A 14,201-nucleotide genomic window follows, 5' to 3' on the forward strand; every position below is an offset into this window, starting at 1 on the left:
CAGCGGGAGGCAAGAGCTGCTTCCCCCCCCAACCTGACAGCAGAGTGTGCAGGACGCAGGCGGCCCCACTCTGACGGGCAGGACCCTGACCCTCTTCTGCTCCAGCCCCTCCCCAGGCCCCTACGCCCCCCGCCCCCACCCCACCACCATGATTTCACCCTGCCTCCTATCCCCAGCCCCACTGGCAGAATCAGCTTTGAGTAACTGTACAGTTTTTCTCGCTGTTGGAGAAGACTTACTTGTTGGAGTTTCACTTGTTTAATGGTCTGGGCTTATTTTGGAAAAAAAAAAAAAAACAAGAAACAAAAACAAAACAAAAAAAAAAGCATTCTGACCTTTGTTATGCTACATTTCATGGAAAACCTAGTGGCCTTGACCTGAGGCCTTGGAGCTCCTGGGGTGGGGGGAAGGCGAGGTGTAAGCCGAATGAGACCATAGGGCTGGATGGGGGAGTAAAGGGAAAAGACACTGGCTTTTATTAACAGCAAGGCTTGCAGAGGAGGGAAATGAACAAAGCGAAGGGCTCGCAAATAGACCACCCGAAGAAAAGTGCCTTCCTGCGCATAATAATCGCATTGTAATCGTGTCTGCACCAACCCTGAAGGACCTGGGACTCAGTCACTGTCACTATCGGCTTCACTGGAATCAGAAGCTGCTGCTTCACTGCCATCTTCCTGGGCTGAGTGCTCGCTGCCACTGGGGAAGGGACTGGCGCTGCGGCTCCGGCTCCGCTGGCCACCCCCATCACTGCCGCTGTCCGAATCATTATCACTGCCACGGGCCTGGCCTCTGTCCTCATCATCCGAATCCGCATCGTCTTCTGAATCCGCATCGCTGCCAAAGATCTCCTCTTTGTCCCGAGCGGCCCGGGCCTCATCCTCACTGCTCTCGTCCTCGCCGCTACCACTCTTGTCACTTGCCTCGTCCCTGTCACCCTCTTCCCGTTCGCTCTCACTGCCTGAGCGCTCATCCTCGCTGCCTTCCTTCTCACTGCTGCTGCCCTTCTCTCTCTCCTCATCTGTAAAGGAGCAGAGAGAGGTGAGACCCAGTTCCCAGTTTCCCACCCTTCCCAGGGCTCCTGGGGTTCGGCCTGTCCCGCTTTACCTGAGCCCCCGGCTTCTTTCTCTTCTGTCTCCATCTCTTCTTCCTCTTCCTCCTCAGGTTCATGGTTCTCCAGCTGGGCCTTCCGTGCTTCCTGGAAGCAGCATGGTTGAGGGGAAGGAGGGTGTTCTGTCAGGCCTCTGCGTCTCTCTCTACCCACCACCACTCTCTACGGGTGCCCTGGGCCAGTGATGTTTGTTACCTGGGCTTCTAATTCCTTCTCGTTCATGTCCCGGTGCTTGACCACAAGCAGGGCATTGGTACCCGACTGAACCCCAGCCTTTGCCCGGCGTTTACTCAGGCGGACCCTGCAGCGGGCACGGTGGTGGAGAGGTGTGTGTAGAAAATGCATCTGAAGACCCCACTCTGGTATCTAGTCTGACTTGGTTCTTACTTCCTTACCGCTGCTTACTCCAGAACAGACCAGAATAAATGCGAGTTCGATAAGGGGACTAAACTTAGGGGTTGGATACAGGAGAAAGGAAGGATAATAGTTCCACAATCTCCTGTACTTATAAAGCGTCTACGCACGCACGCACACATACACATATAGGAGTATCCATAAGAGATTTTTAAGGCGAATTAGTTACCAACACTTAAAGCACAGAATCTAGATTGCTGGCTTCTGGAAAATGTTAATCTATGGCCCCACTGGGACTTCCCCTCCCCCAACCCCCACAGCATAGTAACAATAGGTTGGAGCCCTTTGCCGGGCTAGGTCATGGTGCCTCTTGGAGGTTGCCAAGAGCTCCAGGTCACCCAGAGCCCACCCAGCCCACTGTGCCACCTTTTACATAGGATCAGAATTTGTGACCTCTGCTTTCAACAAACCCAGGATCACACTTCCTTTCCCAGCCCTCAAATTATACCAAGGGCTCTAGCACAGGAATAAACTTAGCTCTCGGGGGAGTTGGGCAGGAGGTCACATTTTTAATTTGGGTATCTAGGATTTCATTTAAACTATTTATGCTAATTTTACATATTACTCTGTATTTTGCCTATGTTTACTTTCACGTGAAGTCTCTTATTGACATCAGAAGAAACTTGGCTATCTACCCTACAAAAAAGCTCAATCTTGAGATTTCTTTCTGGGCTCTCATGTTAAAACCAGGCCCGGGTCACATGCTTGAGCAGGCTTCTGCTGCTCTTACTGAAAATGCACACGACCAATCCTTACGTACAAATGACCTCCAAGGTAGTTCCCACATACCCCAGGACCTTGATTCGAAAGCACAGGCCCAGGCTAATCCGAGGGAGGAGTGTGCCAAGTACCTGGTCTCCAACTCATTGTAGTAAACCCCATCACCCTCCCGGAAGATGAAGAAGTAGTTTTCTTCGTAGCCCTTGCTAGCTTTGTTCTTCACGTTCCAGTTGTACTCCCGAGCAATCTTGTAGTCATACCTGGTGAGGGGAACAAGGTCAGCTCCATTTCTTCCTTATGAAGGAGAAAAGAAAACCCAATTTCAGTCCCCAAAACCCCACACCCCACGCACACATCATCTGGTGCATAGTCCATCTCCTCCTCCTGGTCCCGCTTTCGCTTCTTCAGTGTCTCTTCCACAGGCAGGAAATAGGCCACAAACTGGTTCCCTTCCTCATCCATCATGCCTCTGGTTGGGAGAAGAGCAGTGAAGAGTGAGGACAAAGGGGCAGAGAAGCAGGTCAAGGTGGGCAGTGGGGCCACTTACTTACCTGATCATGGCCTGAGACATCATCTCCAACGCAGCTGCACCACTTGTGTCCTTGGGGGCTGGGTCAGAGTCAAAAATTACCTGAGCGCATGGGTTGATCCACATCTGGGGGATGGAGAGCACTGGGATTAGACTGGGACGAGCAGAGATGGCAGGCTACCTCTCTCTGCCTCCTGCCCTGGATCTGACCTTAAAATCTGGGAAGACAGGCATGACCTCCACCGGTGTCACTCGGGGCTTGCTGTAATGCTGGGAGATCTGGTGGGGTCAAAAACAGGGTGAGGAGGAGGATGCGGAGCTCTGGAGCTGCACCTTGGTCTGCCTCCCACCCCCATCCCATCCCGGTCCCTCAGTTAACTGATTTCTGGGCGTCCTCAAAAGTCTTCTCAATGGCTGTGATCTGGCTATCTCTGTCTTTGTATATTTCTTCTTCAGTGAACTGTTGCTTCACAGAAACCCCAATCCTAGGAGTAAAGAGAGGCTTTTAGGAGTCACTGAACACACCTGAAATCTCCACTTTTCCCTTCCTACCCACCACAACTTACTTGACCTCAGGCTTCTCATTGGAGATGCCATAACGATTGAACTCAGTGGAGATGTACTCTGTCTTCCGCATCCACGGCACCACCTTCGCATGCTGCTGGGATCTGGGGTGGAGTATTAGGCACCAAGGACCCATCACCCTCCTCCCATCATAGATCCCCCGTATCTCCAGTCCCCCCTCCACACACACACTCACCTCTTGGAGCTTGTGGGAGCTTGAATCTCCTCTTCCAAAAGCTTCTCATCAGCTGGATCTAGGAGTACTAGAGGAGAACAAGGGGCCAGGAAGACTATGAGGGAGGTCCTAGCCTTTGCTGGCCTAGTGCAAGCCCTCCCTGCCTTCTCACACACCATTTGGGTCAATGCGGTAGGTGTCAGGGTTGATAAGGTCAATGGTGACCCCCAGGTCTGGCTCAGTCAAGAGGTCGTGTTTGTGCTGTTTTTCCAAGGAAGTTGCTTTGTACTGGACGAACCTGGGTGGGGAAACATACCTATTATGGTTTCCTGATTCCAGCTTTACCCTTCATATCCCTGTTTCCCAGAGCCCAAGCTTCTCCAGGGAAGAACTCAAAACGCAGTGTCCCCCCTCCCCCCCTTTTCAGAGTGAGAAGGCTGGCTCTTCAATGGGTAAAGACTGAGGCACCGATGGTTTCATTCATTAAATATTTATAGAGCACCTACTACCATATGCCAGATAGTGTTCTAGGCTCTGAAAAAAGCGGCCAACAAGAGAAGCAATTCTCTCTCTCAAGGAACTCCTGTTCAAAGTGGGTTGTTTCACCATCCTCCATGTCAGTCTCACCTGTTCTGGTCAAAGGGGTAGGTGATGAACTTGGGGTCGAAGGGGATGTCAGGGAGGCTATTGCAGTACTTGACTCGGCAGACCACTCCAGACCTGGGAATACAGTAGCTTAAAACCTAGCCCCTGCTGCCCCACCTCTGCTCCCAGCCCCCACGGGCCCATCCCTCTGAGAAAACACAATTGGGCTCACCTCTCAGGCAGAGTCCGGTGAGAATTGGGCCTGGTAGGTAAGAGAGAAAGACACTGACAGAAAGATGAACAGGATTTACAGAAGGGGGGGGGGGGGGCTCCAAGCTTTTAAAAGAGGGGAGAAGGGGGTGACAAATGCTAATCCCTTTTGGGAGGGGTGCTCCAAGTACTTTAATGGAGGGAGTCTAGTATTTTAACTCCTTTTAAAAACAAGTGTCTGCAGATGCTTCCATGAATGAAGCCAGCTGCTCAATCCCTTTTGGAGGGGATGTCTTCAAGTGCTTTAATACAACTACGTACTCAATTGATTTTGGAAAAGGGGGTCTCCAAACGCTTGACTGGAATCTTAAAAGCACAATCCCTTCTACTTAGCCTCCCAAGCGTCTAATCCCTGAACTCCATGGCAGGGAGAAGGGAGCAGCACCCCACCCCTGAAGGAACCTACCCCCCTATGTCAAAGGTGAGCGCTCGGTGACGTCACGGCGTTCGCGGGAGGGGTATGACATCACGGGCAGACCCAGGGGGCTGTTGACTTTGTAGGAGGATACCCGAGCCCGACCCCCCGCCTCGCCGAAACCTGAATAGACCCAGAGGAAAGCGGTGCAGCCAGGTGGCGTGGCGCCTACCTGTGGCCATCCTCCCGCTGGGCCTGGGTCTGGATGGTGGGCGCCATGGCGACAAGGCGAAGGAAGCCCGGACGGGGTCCTTGCTGAGCCGCGGGGAGAGGCGGAAGGGTGTACCTACGTCGGCGGACGCCTAATCCGAGGGAAGGCTCGGGTTGGCGCCGCTCTCTGAGGAAGCAGGGTCGGAATGATGTGGGCTGGTGAGAAGAGCTCCTGTAGAGACTCAGGTAAACGCGCAGGCAGCGCCAAAGACGGACTCGCAGCTCCGTCTCCACCAACTGCCGCCAAGACGCTGAGGACCCGACAAGTAGCCTCAAGCTGCGAGGCCTTCTGGGAAATAGAGTCCGTATTAGACCCACATCCGGATTGGTAAATAGCTGGGTAAAGGGCGGAGCGAAGGAGGAAAAACCTCTTGTGATTGGTGAATCGGTATCTCCGTATGACGTTTTATTTGAGCGCCAAGTGCGGGTAGTCATTCTTTCCCCCCATTGGCTGACTTGCTTGGGAGGAGGAGCTAACGAGCAAACAGGGCCTGGAAACACAGAAGCTAGAAAGAAACCGGGGGAGACACGCCTGTGGCGTATTTCCGGCGCGCTAAGCGAGGAAGATGGCTGCGTCCCAGCAGCAGGCTGCTGCGGCTTCGTCCGCTGCAGGTGTGTCGGGTCCGGGTTCGTCTGGTGGCCCGGGTCCCCAGCAGCAGCCGCAACCACCAGCACAGCTAGTGGGGCCTGCCCAGAGCGGGCTTTTGCAGCAACAGCAACAGGACTTCGATCCAGTGCAGCGTTATAAGATGCTCATCCCGCAGTTGAAGGAGAGCCTGCAGGTGATTGGCTAGGAACGGCGAGAAGATTGCGGGGTTTGGTTCTCTGACTCCAAGGGGGACAGGGGAGGGCAGAGGGACTCTGTAGTGTGGGAGAGAGCAAAGGAGCGTTAGGCAGGGAACGGGAATATGAGTTGGCCCTTTTGATGAGGCCAAAGTGAAGCTCTGCTGATTTACAGTGTGAGCGGGATAAGCGCGAATGTTAGGCCTGGGAATGGCCGGAACTCGAGTGGGAGGGAGTTTGAAGGGGCAAAAAGGCTCTGGTTGTTAAAGCCTGAGGAAGGGACCAGCCTGTACAGAGATTCTGCCCGTGATTGGTGGGTGAGGGAGGATCTAAGATCTGTCGGGGAGATTACTGGCGAGAACCCTGGATGAGAGCGGGCTTCTGGGAAAATACAGGTGCTACTCTGGATTGACAGGAGGAGACGTGCCAAATGAAGAGAAGGCTTGAAATTGAATAGATCTTAAGGAAGACTGTAGATCTACCAAAAGCATCCCCCTCTGTTTCTCCATTTCGTGCATTTTTATTTTTTTATAAACTAGACCTTGATGAAAGTCGCAGCCCAGAACTTGATTCAGAACACTAACATTGACAACGGACAGTGAGTACAGTCCCCTTTTCCTAGTCTTAGAAACTCATACCCGGATTCCCATCCACCTCCCCCCACCTTCCTTCTATTTTCAAGCCCCACTCCTTAGCGTCTGGCCTTGCTCTTTTTGCTTCTTCTAAAATAGTCCCTTAGGCCCTGCCTTGGGGCTTCTGGGCCTAAACTGGTTTCCTGATGGATACTTGGTTGGGTAGACACTGACATCCCAGAGATTGGAAATCCATTCTCCAGTCACCTTCTTCTCCTGGACTACAGAAAGAGCAGTGACGGACCTATACAGCGCTTTGACAAGTGTCTGGAGGAGTTCTACGCACTCTGTGACCAGCTGGAGCTCTGCCTGGTAAGGGGCCTTCTAGACACTGGGGCACCACAATCCTGCCTCAGTCCCCAAGTCGTCAGGAACCCTCATTCAGTCAGTCAACACACACACACTGAGCACCTCCTGTGGGCCAGATGTGTGCATCAGCTGATGCTGGGGACACAGTGTTGTCCTGATCCTTGCCTTCACAAAGCCTCCAGTTCACTGAGGTGACATATGTCCTCAAACAATGACAGCTCAGGGTGGTCAGGCAGGTCTGTGATAGGAAAAGCCCAGCCCACACAAGTCAGGGCTATGATGGGGGAGGCACATAGCCTGATATGATAGGGGAGGTGTCAGGATTAAAATGAGAGAAAAAACAAAAAAGTAAAGCGATGGAAGCTCAGGGGAGTGTAGAAGGCCAGAGAAGGAACCTGACTCTGCCTAAGGTAGGGTAAGGAGAGGGGGCTCAGAGAGGGCTACTGGTGGAAAGCACATCTGAGCTGAGGCTGAGACATAAATGAAAGAGGCATAGGAGTTTTGGGGAGAGTGGGTGGCTAAGAGCACAGCCTCTGGAATCAGATGGACCACCAATTGCCACCTGTGAGCCTTGGGTGTCTCCTTTGAGAAATTAACTTTGGGGAAAGACAGCAAGATCACATATGTAAAAAGCTGAACGTGGTACTAAGCACGTGGCAAATGTTTCCTGTAGTGTCGTCATCATCATTTTGAACTAGGTTTTGAAAGAAAAACCAGAATTTGAGAAGCCTGGTGGTGATAGAAAGGTGTTCCAGCCAGAAGGAACAGGCTGTTGCTTTAACTCTCCTTTAGGAATGTCATGAAACTCAGTTTTGCTGAGGTGTAGGAGGCATTAGGGCTTGTTGGGTTTTGAATATAGCCCTGTGAGCGCTGGGGAGCCATGGAGGGTTTTAAGCAGAGAAGACCGTGGACCTGCTTGCTGGCTTCTTTAGGAATATGCCTCTGGCTGCCCAACGAAGGATGGGTTCGAGGAGCCAAGAGTGGAGGCTGGGAGCCCCAGGAGGCAACCATGGCAGGACTCAAGGGGGCTAGGCCGCACCAAGACAGGCTCCTGAGACAGGGACCCAGGAAGAGGAACGTTTTGGTGGGGAGGGTATGAGAGCTCTGGAATTCCAGGGGAGGCCGGGGACACAGATGTGGTGTCAGCGCAGAGGTGGGAACTGAGTGGTGCCTGAGGGTGGGAGAGGAGACGGGACCTGGGAATTACCCCCGTTTAAGGCTTGTGTAGACTAAGAAGTGTCTAGAGAGAGCAGCCAGAGAAGAAGGAGGAAACCCAGGAGCAGGTGTCATCGGAGAAGTCACTGCCAGTGCCAAAGGCTGCAGTTAGGACAGTCACAGTAATAGCTGGCCGACATTCATCAGTTAGCACTTAAGGTGACGTGCTAGTGCCCGTGGTTCTCACACTGTTCTCGTGTTCTCTGTTTACACACGTTCTCGTCCTTGCCTGATGAGGTAGCGAAGGAAACAGGCTCCGAGAGGAGCAGGCTGCACACCGGAAGTCACCCAGCAAGTGATTGGCAGGGGGGCCAGGCTCTGACCCCAAGACCCTGGGAGTCCAGAGGCTGAGCAAGCTACCCCAGGCTGGCCCTTGGGGTGGGGTTGGGAGTAGGCGGGGCGAGCGACACTGATGCCGTACCTTGCCCACAGCGCCTGGCACATGAGTGCCTGTCCCAGAGTTGCGACAGCGCCAAGCACTCTCCAACGCTGGTGCCCACAGCCACCAAACCGGACGCTGTGCAGCCTGACAGCCTGCCCTACCCGCAGTACCTGGCAGTCATCAAAGCCCAGATTGCCTGTGCCAAGGACATTCACACCGCTCTGCTGGACTGTGCCAACAAGGTCACGGGAAAGACACCTGCACCACCTACAGGCCCTGGGGGCACCCTGTGAGCTGGCAGGGCTGGGAGTGGGGCAGGCCGAAGGGGAAGGGGACCGGGAGGGAATGAAGAGTGACTTCAAAGCCGCCTTGTCTTTGACTTTTCTTCCCGCCGGAGCACTGTGGCCACAGCCAGCAGGGGGCAGCAGAGGCTAGCAGGGAGCTTGCAGGGCGGGGCCTTGCTCGCCCAGGGGCCTGCTGTCCTCCCTAGCCCAGGATGCACTTTGGACTGCTTGTTGATGACCTCTTCCAGGGGCTCTCCCCCAGCCTGGCCTGGGTGAGGATCCTTGACCTCTCCCGCTCCTTCAATCCTTCCTGCTTCTGTCCCAGTTTGGGGGTGGTCTCTCTGATTTTGTTCTTTTCTAGCTGTCCTGTATGTTTCTAAGGCATGTGTCTGTTCTCTCTCTCTCTCTCTCTCTCTCTCTCTCTCATTTTTTCACTTTCTCTCTCTCTCTCTCTTTTGGCCATTTTCTCTCTCTCTTTCTCTCTCTCTCTGCGCTTCTGTGTTCCTGTCTCCCTGTCTGACCATGTCTATCCTAGCCCCCTTTTGCTGTCTTCTGCCCCCAATTCCTAACTGGGGCTCTGTCTATTATGAAGGAGGCCAGATTCTGGGAGCCCTAGGTTAACTGGGGCTAGGGGAAGCAGTTTCATTTCCAGGGGCCACAACCAAGTCCAGGGATCCCCAACACTTCCAATGTCAACCCAGCCCCCAGGGTCCTCAGCCAAGGAAAGGGGAAGTGAAAGGGTTCTAGGCCCTGACCTCAGCATGCCTGGTCTGGGAGCAACTCACTCCCCCACCCGAACCTGGAGCCTGCGTCAGCAGCACTCAAACTAGGGGCATTGTGCAATCCGTGGTGAAGCCTGGTCCAGCTGGATGCCTGGGTCCCTGTATTTTTAGCCCCAAAGGAGAAGTGAAAAGGGCCCAGTAGGGGTGAATCATCAGTCCTGGGGAAGAACCCAGGCGCCTGGGCCCCAGCTCCGGGAAGCAGGCCTTGGGGAGGGGGCTTCAGGGAGGAAGGAGCCCACCAGGCTCTCCACTTCCCCAAGAACGAGAGCTTCGAGAGCTCAGCCATGGCTTTCAGGCCTGGGCAAGCCCAAGCTCAGCTGTTGGGGTGTGAAAGGCTCAAGTGAGTCAGCCGGGTTGTGGGACTGCCCCACCCAACACCTTCTGTGCCCTGGTTCTTGTGTCACTGCCGAGATGTGTCCTAGACCCCACATCTGCAAGGAAACCCTGGGACTGTGAAGACCTGTGATTCACCCAGAGCCCAAGTCCCCATACTAGAGTCCTGGGAAATGGCCAGCCCTGTGTGTGTGTGAACACATCCTAGAAAGTTCCCTTCTTGAAGTGCCTGGCATGTCGGGCTGACCCTCAGGAAGGGCCTCAGTGGAGGTCTTGGGCACTAGTTGATGATGTTATCTACAGGAATAAATCTAACACAAATGCAAGATTTGCATATGGAGAATTATGTTACTTTACTAAAAGACATTAGTAAGACATTAGAGCTTAGATTGGGTGGTGGGTCATGGGTACTCATTATTATTATAGCCTATAAATAGATGTTACATGTATTATTTGTTAAATAGATGATAAGACTTACTTAAAAAGTCCTTGACAGAGCTCTTGAAGGCCTCACTGAGAAGGTGGTATTGGAGCGGACTTGAAGGAGAGGGAATAGGCATGTGGGCATTTGGAGAGAGAGCAGCACCGGGAGAAGAACGGCAAGTGCAAAGGCCATGAGGCAGGAATGTGCTGATGTGTTTATGGAACAATGTGGAGGCCTTGACCACAGGGCACGGACAGAAGTTGAGGCAGGTCATGAAGGACCTTCATGGAGATTTTTACCAGATTATTAGACCCAAAGGGAGATTATAGAGGCTGGTGCACAACCACAACTCCAGGGAAAGGTGTATGTGAGATGCACAGCCACATAGAGCAAAACAGACCATGGGGACACGGGCGCACATGACACCCCTCCTCCAGAGCAGAGAACAGCATAACCCACCATCCTACAATCATAGTGTCCCCAGGCTCTCCGACCCAGTGACAGTCCCACAAACACACTCTAAAGGAACAATCCAACCACATGAATATATAAACAACTCTCTAATCACCACTTAACCCACTATCTTTCACCCCATCGCAGACTTTGCCCATCACAGGCTGAGTCAGCCCTACACTCAGCTCAATATTATCAAAAGCAGCCTCAGCTGGGGATAGATCATGCTTCTCAGGTAGAAGGTGTGTGTGTGTGTGTGTGTGTGTGTGTGTGTGTGTCTACTGTGCCCCCGGATGTGGCAAACAGTGACCAGCCACCCTCCCCATGCCTCAGCTGGGGATAGATCATGCTTCTCAGGTAGAGGTGTGTGTGTCTACTGTCCCGATGTGGCAACAGTGACCACCTCCCTGCCTCAGGGGATAGATCATGCTTCACAGGTAGAGGTGTGTGTGTGTGTGTGTGTCTACTGTGCCCCCGGATGTGGCAAACAGTGACCAGCCACCCTCCCCATGATGTGCGATACAGACGTCAGGAACCAAAGTTCACCAGTGCCACTACCTTGTGACTGGGCCTCAGAGGAACCTCATCCAGATTCTAGCCTCCCCTGTTCTCAGCCTCACCCCCAAAAAAGGACACAGACACCTGGGAACACCATCCATTACACAAAAGAGCTACAGGGAGCTGGCACACAGCCACGGCCACCTACGGTGACACACAGGTGGCTTTACACACACACACACACACACACACGGGTTTCAAGTGCACTCCTCGATGTGCAGGTGGGTGTGTGGGTCACACGTTCTTGCGAATACACCTCGAGGACGGCCGCAGTGGAGTACACACTCCCTAGAGCCAGAGGCCGTTAAAGTCAACAGCGTCGTCGACCACAAAGGCACGGGTGGTTTCGCACCTTTATACACACAGCCGTGGCAGGCGGGGCCGTAAGTACACAGCCCTCACACAGGAAACGGGGCGCACACTCTCGTGTCCCACACCTACTTCTAATTGCGTCCCCGGGCACATCAGGGCACGCACGTTCGCGCCCGCAGTGCACACACCGTCACGCTGCGACGGCCACGGTCCGCCCACCAGCTGGCCCGCGCACTTGCACGCACGGCCACCCCGCTCACGTCCAGTCACACCAGGCGCGCACACGTGCCGCGGGTACACGCACCCCTGCTCGCCCGCGCACTCGCACCGGCTCTCACACCCCCGCGTTTCCCGTCCCCGCTTGTTTTTCTGGAAACTCTGCTCTCCGTTCCCCTCCCCCTAGGCCGGAAGTGCTCGCCGTATTTTTAGCCTCGCTGGTTTCCGCCCCTTCCCTCCTCCCTCTGCCCGCCTAGGACCTGCCCCCCTGCACCCCGCGGGGGACCCCGGCCATCCCCTTCCCCACCGTCATTCCAGAGGGGATTCCCGGCCGCCGCTGGGGCCACGGATTTTCCCGTTGGCTACGTGGGGAGCGGGGAGGAGGCCTGCCCTGAACTTCCTCCCGGGCTGGGGCATCTGGGGCGACTGGGGCCTGGACGGGGTGGAAAGGGGGATGGGAGCCAGACTCCCAAATCGGAGGAAGGAGGGGCTGGGGGCTCAGACTCAGGCTTGAGAGAACGGAGGGCTAGGCGCCCGAACTTGTGGGTCTGTTGTAGGAGGGCCTGGGGGGCCTGGTCTGCATCTCAGAGAAGAGGTGGTTCGGAGACCCGGACCCCTAAATCTGAAAAAGGAGGGGCCGAGGCCCGAGCCCTTGGCTCCCACCCGTCCGTGTTTCGGTGGATGGGCGGCCCTTCCCCGCGCAAAGCCCCCTCTCCTGACTCTTTGAGCGTCTTCCAATCCCTAGCTTCCTGGCTCTCGGGGCCGATGACTCAGCAAATAGGGGAGCGGAGGGGGGGTCCGTCTGACTCAGGGATGGGAAATGCTCCCTGTCTCCAGGGAATCGAAACTCCTCCAGGATCGCGGCCAGAGCCGAGCCAGACTCCGGGGACCCCAGGGTATCCCCCACCTCCCGTTTTCCCGCCGCCTCCGTCCTACTAGCGGCACTGGGATTTGGAGCTCAGCGGGGAGGTGGGTGCCAGGCACCTCCCCTTTCCCTTTTCCCCGTTGTCCTCCAGGCTGTGTTTACAGGCGACAGAAGCCCTGGTTACGAGAGAGGAACCCGGGCGTCCGGGTCGAGCCTCCTCGTCACGGCTTCCAGGAAGCCCCCCTCCCCCGCCCCTTGCGAGTGAGTCACGGGCAAGCGGGAGGCTGCAACCGTGCCAAAGCCGCCCGCAGCCGCCCAGCTCACGGGACCGGCCAGGAAGGCCCCTCAGCCCCAGAAAGCGCCGCACCAGGGATTCCCCCGAGCTGGGTCCGACGAGGCAAGTCGGTGTGCCTGGCAGACTCTTCCCACCTCAACACAAGCCCGCGGCCACAGCCTGCAACAGTGAGCTTGCCACCCTCATGACTGCACGCTATGGCTATGATTTCTACCCCCTTGTTTTCACTCAGGGCGGCCAGCTCACCAAGACCCCCTTTAAGAATAAGTTTTCTTCCCAGGTCTTAACAGATTGTCACTCAGGGCACCCTCCTGACCATCAAACACTTGCCAATGTGGGGAGGAATCCTCGCAAATTAAGAATTCTCTCAAGGCACACCCATTCAAAAGAGGCCCATCCGACCATCAGTTGGGGGATGACCCGTTTCTTCCACCTCAAAACAGCTTTCCTTTCCGTCGAGGCAACCCTCCACCACAATAAAAGACCTCCTCCTTTCCAATCTGGAGGGTTCTCAGGCGGCACACTCTTTACATAATTCCAGACCCTGATGTTAGACTGTTGCCACTTACTAACACGCACTTGGGACAGTAACTTGGCCTCTCTGTGCCTGGGTTTCCTCGTGTGCAAAACGGGTGTATAACCTCCTTGAGTTGCCGTCTGTAAAGCACTTTCATAGAACGGTGCTTAGCCCAGAGGAAACGATCGGAAGTGCCGTGCTCTGCGTGAGCAGGAGAGGCTCCTTTTCTGCCTCACCAGGTATCCGGGACCCTCGCCCCCGCGAGTGGGGGTGGAGGGGACGGCGATCAAGCTCGCTGAATCTGGGCTGTTTGGGAGGGAGACCGAACCAGGCGGGCAGGTCTCAGAATCCCCCACCTGGCCTGTTGGTCCCCTCTCCGTTCCCTACGGATTTCTGTATGTAGGTGTTTGTTTCTGCTCGTTTTTCTCCCTCTTTTTGTATTTCTTTTTGTGATCCTCCCTCTCGCTTGTCTCCTTGAGTTTGTCTCTTTGGGACGCTCTACCATGTCTTTTCTGTCTCCCAACTTATCCTCCTCTCCCTGCCCTGTCTCACCCTGTCAGTGGTACGTCTCCCAGTGTGTGTCTCTCCCTCCCTGTCTCTATGTTTTTCTCTTCGGGTCTCTCTCCATTTCTGTCTCTTTCTCGCTCTGCCTCTCTCTCCGCCCCCCCCCCCCCCCCCCCGGCCGTCTCTCCCGCGCACGCCCTCTTGGCCCCTGCCCAGGTCAATTCCCCCAGGAGCCCTGCCCCCACCACGGCTCAGTTCGATTCTCCGCGCCTCAGTCTCCAGCCTTGAAAACTGGGCCGACACCCCTCCCCCCGCCCCCCACCGCGGGCACTCCCCGCCCGGTCGCG

At 55.0% G+C, this 14,201-nt stretch overlaps 2 protein-coding genes across 2 annotated transcripts; one reads left to right on the forward strand and one right to left on the reverse strand.

Annotated features, from left to right (window-relative positions):
* Nucleotides 1-445: 445 nt before the first annotated feature.
* On the reverse strand, nt 446-5,253 carry PAF1 (PAF1 homolog, Paf1/RNA polymerase II complex component). The gene is made up of 14 exons (XM_015077536.3): nt 4,953-5,253; nt 4,328-4,357; nt 4,138-4,230; nt 3,687-3,808; nt 3,532-3,598; nt 3,338-3,439; nt 3,151-3,256; nt 2,982-3,050; nt 2,794-2,897; nt 2,595-2,711; nt 2,374-2,502; nt 1,304-1,409; nt 1,105-1,195; nt 446-1,018 (listed from the first exon to the last, which is right to left on the reverse strand). The coding sequence occupies exons 1-14, from the start codon at nt 4,997-4,999 to the stop codon at nt 615-617; spliced, it is 1,587 nt and encodes a 528-aa protein (XP_014933022.2). The 5' UTR covers nt 5,000-5,253; the 3' UTR covers nt 446-614.
* Nucleotides 5,254-5,393: 140 nt separating this feature from the next.
* Nucleotides 5,394-8,677, forward strand: MED29 (mediator complex subunit 29). The gene is made up of 4 exons (XM_015077537.3): nt 5,394-5,772; nt 6,313-6,371; nt 6,633-6,717; nt 8,362-8,677. Exons 1-4 carry the CDS (start codon nt 5,557-5,559, stop codon nt 8,602-8,604), a joined length of 603 nt encoding a protein of 200 aa, XP_014933023.2. The 5' UTR covers nt 5,394-5,556; the 3' UTR covers nt 8,605-8,677.
* Nucleotides 8,678-14,201: the final 5,524 nt, after the last annotated feature.

This window comes from Acinonyx jubatus, chromosome E2 (assembly GCF_027475565.1).
Source record: "Acinonyx jubatus isolate Ajub_Pintada_27869175 chromosome E2, VMU_Ajub_asm_v1.0, whole genome shotgun sequence".
Taxonomy (NCBI): domain Eukaryota; kingdom Metazoa; phylum Chordata; class Mammalia; order Carnivora; family Felidae; genus Acinonyx; species Acinonyx jubatus.